We start from the raw sequence: 15503 nt of genomic DNA on the forward strand, positions 1-15503 counted from the left end.
ACGCGCTCACGGTTAACAAATATTCCAGCATCATTTTCTTCATCGCGATCGCGACCAAGAAGGCATGCGATCCCGATGTATAATTTATGTTTTCCTCTACGGTATAATGACCATAAGGTTTTGTATAAAATTCCAAATGACAAAAGGTTTATTTTTCTGAAAACTGGATTCAAAGGCTACAACTTTTATTTTTAGATCATCTCCAAATTTCTTATAGATTGCAAGATATAAGCTCCCAAAATCAGACCACTGGCAGCAAAAATTTCCTTTTACGCGATCGTGTCCCTACCCTCCGTGATCGCGATTCACAAGCTCTAAATTGCACTTTGCTCTTCGCGATTGCGGACCAGACCTCCGCGATCGCGATTCACACCCCTGTGATCAGTTATAGTTATCAACATCTCAAAAAATGCCTAAAAGTGGTCTGAAACTACCCCGAAACTCACCCGAGGTCCGAGGGACCCCGTCCAATCAATCTAACAAGTTTGTATACCCTATGTAAACTTGTACAAAGGCTCGGAACACGAATTACAATATCGAAACCAAGAATTAAAGATCAAACTTAACTTCTTAAACTCTTTTAACTTTCAAACCTTCATGCTTCGCCGAACGTATCTGAATAACACTTAGACATTCCGGATTACGACAAAATTTCACACAGAAGTTTTGACTAACTAAATGAACCTATCCAAGATCCTAGAACACCATCTGGAGTCCGATAATAACAAAGTTCACTCCAAGTCAAACTTTGCACATTCAACCTATAACTTTCGAATTGAGAATTATTTTTCAAAATCAATTCTCAACTTCTCGAAAATCAAAACCAACTACATATGCAAGTTATAATGCATGATTTGAAGCTACTCGAGGTCTCAAAGTACAGAGCGACATACTAAAGTTCAAAACGACAGGTCGGGTCGTTACAAAAAGTCTATTTCAAAATTAGTTCCCCTCTTCTACAAAAGTAAGTTTAGAACTCTATAGAGAAAAAAATGACTCCTCTACAAACCTAATTCCACTACAACCTCTTCACATCCATATTTTTTCGTCTCTCAACCAACGGACCATGGCCATTACGTAAATTTTTCATTTCGGTAGAACATTGAATAGCTTGTCAAAAAATAAAATTTGCTGCAGAAAAGCAATAATAACTCAGAATCCTAATTGAACTCTTTGAAAAGCGGAACCTAGAACTATAAAATTAGAGTTCAAGAACCAAAAATCAAACTCAGAAGTTTGATAACGAACTAAATGCAATAGTATTTTTTGTCGCGTCTTCGAGGAAGATGAGGTCTTCGTCGTCATCGTAGGTAGGGGTGGCAAATGGACTTGTTGGGCTGAATTTGGGCGGGTCAAGATGGGTTAGGTCAATAAATGGGTCATTGTCCAATCCAGCCCAAAGTGTACTTGGGCTAAGATGGATTGGGTCAAGATAGGCTAAACAATGGATCATAACTCAACCCATCAAACTTGACCCATGTTTTAGAACCATGCCCATCTTGCATAAACAAAGCATTTTACCTTTTATACACCTATGTATAAAAGGTAAATATATTTTGAGAATCAAAATATATTTTCTTAAATAACAAATTAGTATTTAAAATGTGTAAGTTGAAAAATATTTTGCTGGTTGGGTGGGGGTAGGGGGTTGGGGTGGGTGGGTGGTGCAGAAAAACGAAAAAATTAAAAATTAAAAATTAAAAATATAAAAAAAAGTAAAATAAAAAAAAATTTGCGGGGGTGGGGTTGAAGGGATTGAAGGGGTGAGTGGTGCATAAAAACGAAAAAATAGAAAACAGAAAATTGAAAATAAAAAAAAAGTAAACATTTTTTTGAAAAACTATTTTCTGTCATACCAAACACACCATAAAACTTAAATACCTTGATTCTCATTTTTAAACTTAAATACAAAAACTAATGATGTGGTAACTAAGTAATTTTTTAGATAAGTTGGGTTGAGATCCCTTTGTTTTAGGGTGAACTTCATGGGTTGTATTTGTGCTACTTCATGAGTCAGAATAAAAAATAATAGGTTAACTTGGGCTCATCCCAAATAGACCCATGAGCTAAAATATTATAGTCAAACCCATTAATCTCTGGGCCGGTTGGATGGGTTGAATGGATTTGGACTCAAATTGTCACCCCTAATCCTAGGCAGCAGCGGATACCGGTGGTTTGGTGAGTGATGGGATAATAAGAGAGAGAGAAGAGAGAAAATATGATATTGAATCAACTCGACTGCGTTAGTAGCGAGTTGACTGAGATTGCTGTTTGTGGATCCCATATATTTATATATATATATAGAGTATACATTGAAAAAAGTTATTTTTAGCATGTGATGTTTAGGTACTACGAATATAAACATTATGCATTATGTTAGAGAAATATAATCTTTTATTGGGTTTAATTAGTTCATGTAAATTTTGATTTAAAGTTGAACGAAGCAACTTATTTGGTGAGAAAGGGAAAGACTTATAGTTCTAATTGCACAAAGATACACTACACATAGCTACGGATTCAAAACAGAGAGTTGAAGAAGCAAAGCTCATTGAGCTTTGTATTGTCACATGAGTTTGGTGTGTTGTTGTAATATGGAATAGACATATGTATTCTTCACATGAGTATGTGTAAGCTTCATATTGTACTAGCTAACATTTGTATAACATCCTGATTAATTATTTAGATTAACAATCTAAGTATGATTGTGTTGGCATGTCAATTAGTTTCTTTCTTCCTTTTTTAGATTTATCTTTTTGTTGCTTCATAATTTCGTATAATTGATTAATTACAAGTTAAAAGGTATATAATAAATATTTTAGAGTAATACCTGTTATTTACTAAATATATAAAATAAAACAAAAGCTCCAGGTATTATTAGTATAAGTTATAGGTGAATCATGGTATATTATGATTACTGATATGTTAAATGGTATTCATAATATTCTTGATATACTTTATAATACACCATAGTTACAATTTAAGCACGATACTATGATTATCGGTATGTTAATTGGTATTCATGATATTCTTGTTACACTGTGTAGAATACCATGCTTACAGTTGAATCATAGTGTACTTTGTTTGAGTATATTAAATGATATACCTAATATTCTTGGTATACCACATTTAGTGTTGAATCGTGGTATTCTTTGTTTGAGCATGTTAAGTGATATACCCAATTCTTGATATACTACACATTGGTATACCATGAGTAGTGTTGAATCATGAATACATTGTTTGAATATGTTAAATGGTATGTGTAATATTCTTGGTGTACTACATATTTGTATACCATAATTACTATTGAATGATGATATTGTCATATTCTTGGTATATTACACATTGGTATACCATGATTAGTGTAGTATACCAACTTTTGGGATTTACCGATTTAACTATAAAGTATTAAAAATAGGGGTGGGCATAGTTTGGGCAAATCTAAAATTCAAACCGAAATCCGAATTGTTTGAATTTTAGTTTGGATTTTTGGATTATAGATTGGATTTTGGATTTAATTTTTAAAATTTTTGGATTTCGGATTAGATATTTGATTTGGTACTTTGAATTTTTAGATATCCGAAAATACGAAATATTTATACTTTATATTTAGTCCATTATCCATATGCCAATAGTAATAAGTTTAATACTCTACCTATAATATATTATCTCATATATTCAATATTAATTACTATGTTACTGTCAGAATACTTTCTATTTGGAAATGATTTTACTATTTCTACTTCTTATCGGCCGTATTAATGTCTCTGCTGCATTTTCTTGATAATAATTTTATTACTTGAATACTTTATTTGGATGATTGCGATGAGAATGAGGAACTTTTCAGGCAATTTAACATGAGTACTTCATTTGGATATTCATTTTTATAAAAAGAAGAAACGTCTCCACTTAAAGCTTAAAATCGAAAATCCAAAATATCCAAACCGACTAATCCGAAATCGAACTTAAAAAATCCGATCCAATCTGAGCTTATTTGGATTGGATTTGATTTGTTATTTCTTCATTCCGAAAATCGAAATTTTCATATTCAATCCGAACTGCCCGAACGTCCACCCCTAATTAAAAAAAGTCATAAGAAACCTAAATTTGCTTATAAAATTGAAAAAAATCATTTACAAATATAAAATATAAAAAAAACAACATGGCAACTCTCAATAATTACAATCGATTAATGATTTTGTAGAAAATATATTAATATTAATTTTAGGATTCGGTTATTTCTCTTAAAAGAATAAAAATAAAAGTAAAAGTGAAAAGAATGATAAATAATACAGGGATATATTTAGCACTTTCCAAAGCAAAACTATGACCGAAGGCCAAAAAAGACGCCCAAAATTAATAATACTCCGATACTGTAGGTAAGCTAATACGACTTTTTCACGAGGGGTAAATTGGAAATGAATGTTGATGTGCTTTGGAGCTATCATCCATGACCTTTCAACAATTAAGATTCTAAGATCAAATCTTTTTTGTTGCACAAATCCATCAGTGTAAGCTCTCTCTGTATGCACAGAATTAACAAAGACAAAGATGCCAGGTCCAGGACCGCACATGATGTACACATTGGGGTCTGGCTTAGGTCTGATGAGTATATCTAATGGCCGGTTCAGTCCTCATCACTGCCTCACCTATTCAATCAACGCTTTCTTTGGGCCGGACATTGGATCTTTCTCCGAGTGGCTAACTTCCACCCTTGGATTAGGCAGTGCTTTGGGTTATGCAATCGAGCCGTGGATCCATGACCCTTTTTATTACATCCTTATTCTTGGTATTCCCATGTCCATGCTTTACAGCACCGCCTCCAAATTCCTCCTCAAGAAGGGTTTACTTGATTCCGCTTCTGGGGTCAGCCCCTCAACTCTCTGCTTCTCTATCTATTTGTTTATAAACAATTTTGATTGAATTGCCCCTAAATTATGTTCTTTTAATGCAATAGGTGCCGTTAACCAGGAAACAGTGCTTATTCCTGGTCGCTGCAGGCTCTTTGTCACATTTTTTCTTGGACCATTTGTTTGAGGTAACATATGGTCATTTTTTTGTGAGCTACTATAATTTTACGCTGGCCCTTTTATGAAAACTTTGGTGTAATATATAGTATAGTGTTTTTGAGCTATTTGTGTTATTGAATCGCAGTGTAGTATAGAATTGCATTAAAGGTTTAGCACAGCTACGGTTCTGATCGTGCCTGCAAAAAATTTGGCTCTGGTCCTTGTTTAATTTAGAGTCCACAAGGTCCTAGCAGCTTCATAAAAGAGAAATTTCGTTTCTTTTAATTTTGATCAGTCAATTTTGCTGAGCTAAATGGGGCCAAGGAGATTGCTTAGAAAGGAATTAACTAGTAGTTGAGGTTCAAAGCCTCCAGTAAATCAAGCCAGGCATCTATACATCGAAAAAATTATCCTTTACTCCTAAAATTTACCAAAAAACTGAAGAACTCTTGATTTCCAAGTAGCATTTGCCACACCATCAAAAGTCTATGGTGATTTCTTCCCTCCAGATTGATCAAAGCACATGGAAAGGTGCTATATGCCAAGTCTTTCTTCTATCTCTCCTAAGATGAATATTTTAACTATCCAAATAACATCTGCTGGAGCAACCCGTGGAACATTAAAAAGAGACAAAATGAGTCACCAGCATACAGAAGCCTTACGGCAGTGAATTAATAGATGAGTTCTCTACCTCTTTACACTTGCACATGAAGCACCAACAAACTTATGGTATATTCCTTCCTCAAATTATAACCCATAAGGATTGCATTTTGAGTGATGCGCCTAGCAAAAAGGCCATTAGGTACTATTGAGCAGCAAATAACTTTAGAATATCTCCTAAAAAACCTGGGTTCAGAATAGATTTGCTATTTCTACTGAGTCGCTTTCCGTGGAAAAAGAACCAAGGAATTTCTAACCTGACATGAACATCAGCTATTTATCTTTTCAGGAAGTTTGGAACAGGTGCGTAACAGGGAAATGATAGAAGTGGTTCCGATAATTGCATACTCGTTGATTGTTGAAGAGTTTGTCACACAATAGAATTTTGTTAGATATGTTTAACGATATGTTTTATGTTGTTTGTAATATCTTGAATATGGTTATCTAACTGGTTGATAACTTTTGCTAAAGGAGTGGCTTTGTCAATCCACATTGTATGAGTACTGTTGTCTGTTGTTGTATGATTAAAGTAAAGAGTGGACCTATTCATATCTACTCTAAAAGATTTGAGTCTCTGAAGAGAATTTTGTTGTAGCAAAGATAGTTTGGCAATAATGGTTATATCGTGGCCAACTTTTTTAATTAGCTTCTACAAGTTTTACTTGGGCTATGTACTACTGGAGAAGGCATATAAATGACTATCCTCACATCTGTAAACCTTCAAGACAGAGCGTGGGAGAGGATGAGGTAAATAGGGACCATACATGAGGAGTTGGTTGCGCCCGTATCCTTCCCCCTTCATCCCCCAAAGCGACTCCAGCTCATCGAGGGCATGACCTTAGATAGGAAGGTTTGGAGGGCGAGCATTAGGGTCATAGGTTAGTAGGTAGTTGAGCGCTTTTCTTCCCCGTTGGTGTTAGGCTAGTTCGTACTGTCTTGCTTTAGATTGTTAGCGGTACTTGTTGTGTTTGTACTGTTTTCGGCTCCGATTGCCTAGTACCTTTCCATTGTTCTGATTATCGATACTGCCTTTTCCATTTATTTTTCTGATTCTTAGGTTGCTGGCACTGTCTTCATGATGTATGTGGTTATTATTGTTCCATTGCCTCTTTTTCATCTCCTTGTGTCGAGGGTCTTTCGGAAACAACCTCTACCCCCGGGTAGGGGTAAGGTCTGCGTACACACTACCCTCCCCAGACCCCACACGTGAGATATTACTGGGTGGTTGTATAAACAATCCAAAAAAGAAAAGAAAAAAGAAATAACAGAATTATACAGAAAAAGCTTAAAAAGGTTCATTTATTTCTAGAGAAACGTCCTTGCCTTGGAAAAGAAGAGAGTTATTCGGACTACGCGTGTGTTTGGTATGGAGGAAAATGTTTTCCTTGGAAATGTTTTCCGGAAAAGGAATAGTTTTGTCACTTCTTTAACCATGTTTGGTTGGTGAGTGGAAAATTTTTTCTGGAAAATTAGTGAGTAGAAAATAATTTTTTTAAAAATATATAATTTATGCAAACACCATTGGTGAAGGCGTAAGGGGGGTTGGGAGGCGGGGTGGGAGGGTGGGGGTTTGAGGGTAGTGGGTGGGGGGTGCGAGTGCGGGGTGGTTGGGGGTGGGGTTGATGGGGTGGGGAATAGGGTTGGGGAAGATTGAAAAAGGATAGGAAAAATATTTTCGTTCAATTGGAGGAAAATGAGTTCATGAGAAAAATATTTTCCCGAATATTTAAGCCAACCAAGCATGAGAAAGTTGGAAAATATTTTCCAGATACATTTATAACCATAACTTCACTTATGAAAAAAGTATAACCACAATTTCTACCTATAAACATGTTTTTTTATTGGTGATTTGAGAGATGAAAGGAAAAAACTATAGTACTGAATCTTGTCAAATTGATAAGTTAATCCTCAAGGGAGGCTATTGAAAAACCTCCAAAGGCCTAAAAAGGGAGGTGGTAATTAGAGCCTGATATTTTTGCTGGTGGGAGATAGCAAGTACCCGGTGGAATTGTTGAGGTGCAATTAAGCTAGTCTGGAATCTTCTGTTATATGAAAAAAGGGAGGTGGCAATTGGAAATTGTATGTACTATCATAGACAAAGGAGGAAACTTTATTATTATTTGGAAGCATGGATTGTTATTTTAAGTAGTGAAGTCACCTCCTTCCATGTTATAGTTCGTGGGGCTTAATTGGTGAGGTTCTCTAAGAAACGTCATAGTGATCTCAGAATCACCTGTTTTCATGGTGTTTCCAAGAAAGTGCATCTTTTCTTTGCTTTTAGTGCAAACTCTTTCTCTACCACCTGAATTCAGCAATAGCCCTTTTTGCTTAATTCCTTGTTCCTCTTGTAACAGGAAAATGGAAAGTCTACTATGTACACTTGGGTATTGAGCACAGGTTGGTGGGAAGGTCGTGCACCGATCAATCCAGATGCTGTTGTTGTGATTGCTATTTTATGTACCTGCTTGATCGCCGACTTTATTTACATCAACAGGTGTTTGCTGATGAATTATTCAATGAGATTTTGTTTTGTTTCCAGTTGCTTGGTCTGTCATTAACATGTCATCTTTGGGACGTAATTATCTTGCAGAGTGAAGCCACTGAAACTGCTCAAGTTACGCGTTATCAATTCTGTCAAGCTGATCTTGGTAATTGCTACCTTATACTGCTTATGGTGTGCAACTCAAATGTACTTGGTTCGTCCTCGTCGACCAGCAGTAGGTGAAGAGGCTGATCTTGGAGTCCTTGTGTTTTTGGGAATATATTTTTTCCTCCCTCATTGGCTGTGCATTATGTCCATGAACTCAAGAGATCCGCAAGAACTTTTGCCCCTTTGACTAAACAAGAATCATAATGACTAGTGACACAGAAAGTTCAAGGCTAAAAGTGAGTGAAGCCGTTAGCACCATTTTGTAGAGGAGCTGAACTAGTCAGTGTTCGCCGTTTCTTTGGAGCATCTCTTAATCTTTTAGTTCTTGGCATCAGCTAGGCATAAAATTACATTGTTTCCTGGCTCCACAAAGTCAAAAGTGTAGAGATTGTGATTTTGGAGCTACATTCTTTCTTCCTGGGTGATAAGTCATACTGTATGGTAGGTCTCAGTAAAATATACCAAGAAACATGGGTCAAGCTTTGTAGTGTTTCGGGTTTTGTTGATCAAATAATTTATAGCTCATATATACTCCTTCATCGTGCATGGAAATAAAGAACTTAAAGATGTGCAAGGGATGGCAATGGGGCGGAGGCGGGGCGGAGGCGGGGCGGGTTTGGCAAAACCCACAAAAATCTCAACCTGTCCCGTGTCGCATAGTCATTTTTTCTGTTGTCAACCCGCCCCGTCCCGCTTATGTTTTTTTTCTTCTTTTATCTTTTTTTTTTTTTCTAAAATAAACTAGTTTGACATTTATACTACTAGAAGTTTAGATTGATAGTTCTGTAGAAATGAATACTAGATTGGGTAGTCTCGTGACTCTAAAATGATTAGTGTATAATTTGGTATAGTAACCATATTCAACCAAAGTTCCTCTTGAAGTTGTTGAGTTGCAACTTTGTCCATTTGCTCTTCTTTCCAAGATGGAATTTTTGCTCCATTTAGAATTGGTGATTAACTTTCCCGTACGAGTTTTAACAGCAAAAGGCAACTTGGCTTTCCAAAAGAAACTAGCATGTTCATACCCTATTAAATGTTTGTCACAAGGGAAATAAAAGGTGAACAAAAAGAAAGAAAAAAACCTAATGCACATTAGAGACCTCAATACATTAGGTATCATGCCTGCGGGAGAATTGTGTAGATGCAGTTAGTTTTTTTCTTTTCTTTTTTCCAATGAAATTGCAATAGTTAGAAGAGGCGAACTAACTAGGGGTGTCAATGGATATTTAAAAATCGACTAAACTGACCGAACCGTACCGAATCGATTTCTAGGTTTCTTTTAATAAAAGTGTAAGCTTTTATATAAATCTATAACTGTACCGATAATTAAGGTAGGTTTTTTTTATTTTATAAAAATAAACCGAAAAAATACCGAACCGTATCGAATAAATTTAGATGTGAAAAACATATCTATATATTAAGTTTAAGAATAATAATGTATTAAAATTTTCTTTGGGCCTTGGAATTGTGAAAACGGTTACAAGCAAACAAGTAATTAAACTCAAAATCTTAATTCACAAACATATAATGCTACTCCTATTGAAACTAGATTATTTCTAACATATTCACTAGCAAGACACAAGCTATTCTAGCTATTAGTAGCAAATTACAATGTATTGAATGTGTTTTCTTTCATATGATTTAGATTTATCTTTTTGAATATTTAATCTTCTATACACTTTATTCTTGAGTTCCAGCTTGGATAATATCTTCGCTCGGCTAATATCTTTGTTTAGTTTCTTTTATGCTTCTGTAGAATAGTTGATGGATTTAAACTCTAGCCATCTTTAATATTTTCTTAATTCATCACCCTTTAAAGAGTAAAAATATCTAGAGAGTTTGCCAAGTCTTATAAAAGTACGTATGTTATTGCATTCTACTTCTACTAGTGAATTTTACATGATATTTTAAAAAAATACCGAAAATTAACCGAACCGTACTGATACCAAAGAGAAACCGACATGATTGAGACGATTTCAAAAAGTTTAATTTTGGTTATGCATAATAGAATAACCGAAAAATTGGTATGGTATAAATTTTAGAAAATAACTGTCCAAACCGAACCATTGACACCCTTAGAACTAACGACAGGAAAAACTTTTAACTCATATGTACTAAATGGGTGTTTGGATTGGCTTCTAAAAAGTAGCTTATAAGTTAAAAGCCAAAAATACTTTTTCTACATCATGAAAAGAAAATAATCTAAATAATATTCTCATATATTTAGGGTGGCCGGGGGTAGGGGTGGGGTTGTGTTACACCCTGTGCGTCCCAAGGTGACGTAATGAATATGAGACTTGTTAATCATGATTTAAATAATTTTAAAGTCATAATATGGCTATATATTATGTTTGGATAGAAAATATGAAGTTTGAGAAAAATCGGATTAAAGTTGCGGAAACACCGACTAAGGATTTGCCATGTAACAGAGCTTTTTGAGAAATATATTTAGTGTTCTATATGAGGTCTTTTTGGGATATATTATATATCAAATTGAAGGTCTTGGAATATAGTTTTCAATGCACTTAACCGTTCATTCATACGATATCCGGATAAAAAGTTATAAGCGTTGGAAGAAGGACCAATCATAGGGTGCCAAGTATCGCCTTTATGACTTTTAAAACAATTGGGATATTTGCATCCCATCTCGTCTCTTTCTCCATTTTTCCAGAGAGCACTCTCAAATAACACCCCTAACTTTACTCTTAAGCTCTATACAAGAGCTTCAAACAATATTATCATCCCGGACACCGAATCAAGAAGCGATAACATTAAAACGATCCCTACGACGTAAGTATCGCTATATCGCCTTTATTTTTCTTTGTAGTTTGAGTTTTGGAAGGTAATTCATAGTTAAGAAAATGTGTACTTTCTGTATTTAAGTGTTTAAATATCAAGGAATGTTAATAAATTCGTTTCCTAATAGTTAGAACTCACGGGACGGTGATCGGAAGCCGTGAGTTCGAGTTATTTAACTTGCAGTGGACTGTTTTGTGGGCTGTTTTGTGTTGCCTTTGGGCTGTATATTTTTCTACTATTTAATGGAGTTTTGGAGGACAAATGATGTGGATAAACACCACATAATGACGGAATGGTGGGCTGGTTGTTCGTCGTTACATTTTTTAAAGTTGTTTGACACTACTTTGGTTGTCGTTTTATGCATGAAGTGATTAGGGTATGTGGGCTATTTTGTGGTATATTGTGATGGAAATAAGGTTGGGAAATGATGGTTACATGTTGTTATTGTTGTGTTCTTGTTGCTGTTGGCATATGGTATTGGATGAGGGCCTAGTTACAGGGGAGATGTTGCCCAAATTTACGTAAACGAGCTGCTAGTTTAAGTTGAGGACTTAGCCTTTACTTAGCACTGATTTTGAATCTCCTTAGATGTGGTAGATTAAATTGAGTTGTTTGAAGAATTTCTTGGAAGGTATTAAGGAATCAACAGATTTAAGGTATGTTAAGGCTATCCCTTCTTTCTTTTGGCATGATCCAAATGATACAAACGAAACGAGCAAAGTACGCAACTTTCATAAATGACTCTATTCATAGAAATACTAGGGTTTCTATATTCTTGATTCCCCGTGTGAATTATTATTATATCCTCTATTCATGGGTCTCAGAAAAATACGTATTTGATAAAGTTTGTCCGAAAGGCATATTGATTTTATGATATTCGAGAAATCTTATTAACGTATTTCTTATGCATTTTATGCATTTATACATGTACATTGACCCATGACCAGAAGGAGTTATAAACGCATATATTATATGTATATATAATATGGGAAAAGGTTAAGGCATTATATACGCACCACCATCTGATCAGCCAGTATACGTTGATGATTTTGCCCACAGTGGCCGAGATGATATGATGGGATGCCCTCAGAAGCTTGATGATGTTATGTACACATATACCTATGCATAGTATGTCATTTATACACACATACATGATATTATAAATTTTCATGATTCACAGAGCTATTCAGAATTACAGGTTGAGTTCTTTACTCCATGTTTCTCTCATGTCTATTATTTACTAATTTTTATTCCTTACATACTCGGTACATTATTTGTACTGACATCCCTTTATCCTAGGGACACTGTGTTTCATGCCCGCAGGTCCCGGTAGACAGGTTGAGAGTTCTCCTAGTAGGTTATCAGCTCGGTAGAAGGTGTTTATGCACTCCACTTGCTCCGGAGTTGTCTATTTGGTCAGTATGATTTGAATATGTATTGTTTGGTATGGCGGGGCTCTGTCCCGACCTTTATGATATTTATGTACTCTTAGAGGCTTGTAGACAGATGTCATATATACGGATACTGGTATGGCCTTATAGGCCAATACGTCATATGTATAAGTCAGTATATCAAGTTGGGTCACCCTATATTGAGTATTTCCTCATGTTTTATTTTACTTATCTCAGGATAGCCTCTCCGACTCAATTACCTATGATAGTATGATACGAAAGATACGTTACATTGGTACTCGGTTGAGTAAGGTACCGGGTGCCCGTCGCGCCCCATCGGTTTGGGTCGTGACAGGTTGGGTGGGTGAGAGTGGTGGGATTCAAGTGGGGATGGGGGTGAGGGTAGGGGAGGTGGGTGGGGTGGTGGGGTTGGTGGAGATGACGAATGTTGAAAAAGAGTTTTGAAAAATATTTTCCCTTTTCTTGATAGGAAAAATATTTTCCTCCAATTGGAGAAAAGAGAATTCATAAAGAAAATATTTTTCAAACATTTAAACTAACCAAATCTGAAAAAATTAGAAAATATTTTCTAGCACATGGGTCAAGGTAGAACTCTAAGATTGAGCATTTTCATAGGTAAGGTTGAGCATCATCATGAGTTTATTTGGGCTGATGATGGATTAACTTGGACTAGCCTAAAATATCCCTTTTTCAAAATCGTTCTAACCCAAACCTATTAAAACTTGGATGAGTTGGGCAGGTCAAATAAGTTTGGATTAGTTTTATAGATTTTTACTTTCCTATACACTATTTGAAATTTTATTACCCTTTCTACTCAAGTTTCAATTTAATTACATAGGCATATACAATTTACCAATTATATACACTTTAGAAATTAAATGAGTATTTCTTTATATTAGGAATTGAATAAGGAATCAATTATTTTCCATCCTTATTCTATCTCCCTCCTGCGCTCTCTCTCCTGCTCTCTCTCTCTCTCTCTCTCTCTCTCTCTCTCTCTCTCTCTCTCTCTCTCTCTCTCTCTCTCTCTCTCTCTCTCTCTCTTAATCCCTAATTCCAGTAATGTAGAGCAAATGGGAAAGAGAGCAGCAATTCCACGCTTATTAAAATTCCAGTAATGTAGAGCTAAAGGTGTTGCACAATTGGTGTTCAAATTCCAGTAATGTTGCACAATTGGTGTTCAAATTGAAATTGTCAATCAATAAATTTTGAAAGTGTTTGACTCTTCACTATTAACAACCATTAAAAAGTTTTGAAACTTTGAATTCGAATTTGGTTTTTCAAAAATTATTATTTGTTTGGATTGAGTGTTGTTGCAAATAATTGGGAATATTGTTTGGAGTTTATATCTCAATTTTGAGGGTGTTTGGTAAATATTAGACTTGATTTTGGTTGAATTTCAGATTGAAACTCGAAGAACTCGAAGAAGAAGAAGAAGAAGACATACAATATACTTACGAAATTGTAGTAAAGTTGTAGTATAATTGTATGTAAATTGTATTCTGTTGTAGTTATATATTTTTTTATTTGAATGTTGTATAAAAGTTGAACAATAGTTGTATAATGCATGAATAGTTGTATAAAATTTATATTTAAGTTATCAATACAATCTTTTTACATAAAGTTATTGATATGTATCAAAATTGTATTAAGAGGGTAAGTTTTGATTGGAATTTTAGAGAGGAAGAAGCACACACCACAGACAAAATGTATACAAATCAGATACAAAATATATACAAAGACATATTGTATAAAATTTGTATAAAAATTGTATTTAAGTTGTATGATATTGTAGTTATATATAACTAGGTAGAAATAATATAAGAAAGTTGTAGATAAGTTGTAAATAAGTTGTATAATATATAATTAGTTGTATGAAAATTATTTTTACTATGTATAAATCAGATACAAAATATACAAAAAATATATTGTATAAAATTTGTATAAGAATTGTATTTAAGTTGTATGATATTGTAGTTGTATATAACTGGGTAGAAATAATGTATGAAAGTTGTAGATAAGTTGTAAATAAGTTGTATAATATATATTTAGTTGTATGAAATTTATTTTTATTATGTATAAATCAGATACAAAATATACAAAAGATATATTGTATGAAATTTGTATAAAAATATCAAATATTGAACGCGGAAAATTCTACTACTACTTTTATTTATTAATTTTAAAACAAAGGAAGATAAAAGAAAAGAAATGATCAAACAAATAGGGGGCTACAGATCCAGCATATCTCTTATTATTGATTTTGTTCAGTTGTTCTCCAGGCAAGACTAACCAGTATGGCCTCTCCCCTTAGATATATTGTCAATAAAGTTACATAAATGTTAGTGTCAATAGAGTTTAGACACTTGAATTTATTTGATGGTTCCACTTCAATGGGATTGTCTGGCATCAGTGATTACGGAAATGAGAAATCTCACTTTCTTAAAAAAAAAAACATCTTCACATCAGAAGATTAAAAGAAAAATATAGAAGAAAGGGGAACTAATCGAAAGGAAAAGCAATTTTTTTACTCTCTTTTCAGAATATAATTAGTATTACTAGTACTTTAAAATAGATTTAAATTTTGGTGTCGTGATTTAAAAAGTTCGCAATCTCCTAGAGTAATATTTTGAAAAGAGTGGAAGGTCCGGAGAGAAGAGTGGAGAGAGGAGAGAAAAAAAGAAAAAGGTATAATTAAATCCCTTGATTGAAGACACTAATAATGGATTGAAAGTCTTTTAAGGTGGAATATATATATATATATTGTAGCTAAAACATATTTAGATCGGATAAATATAAAAACTTAAATATTTTTCGTAATAAAATTTTAAATAGTGTATCGGAAAAAAAAAATTCTTTAATTTTACCGCCCCTACGAAAGAAAGAGCCTATAGGGTGAGTGTAAGTATTTAAAAAGGAAACAATTCCAAAATCCAATACTCCACAATATTGGCAGGAGCAAATTCCAAATTTCGC

At 34.3% G+C, this 15503-nt stretch overlaps 1 protein-coding gene across 1 annotated transcript; it reads left to right on the forward strand.

The window, feature by feature from the left end:
- The first annotated feature begins 4388 nt into the window (after positions 1–4388).
- LOC107813982 (uncharacterized) lies at positions 4389–8851 on the forward strand. The gene is made up of 4 exons (XM_016639304.2): positions 4389–4863; positions 4955–5035; positions 8021–8160; positions 8257–8851. The coding sequence occupies exons 1-4, from the start codon at positions 4549–4551 to the stop codon at positions 8501–8503; spliced, it is 783 nt and encodes a 260-aa protein (XP_016494790.1). The 5' UTR covers positions 4389–4548; the 3' UTR covers positions 8504–8851.
- Positions 8852–15503: the final 6652 nt, after the last annotated feature.

This window comes from Nicotiana tabacum, chromosome 22, assembly GCF_000715075.1.
Source record: "Nicotiana tabacum cultivar K326 chromosome 22, ASM71507v2, whole genome shotgun sequence".
Lineage (NCBI taxonomy): Eukaryota > Viridiplantae > Streptophyta > Magnoliopsida > Solanales > Solanaceae > Nicotiana > Nicotiana tabacum.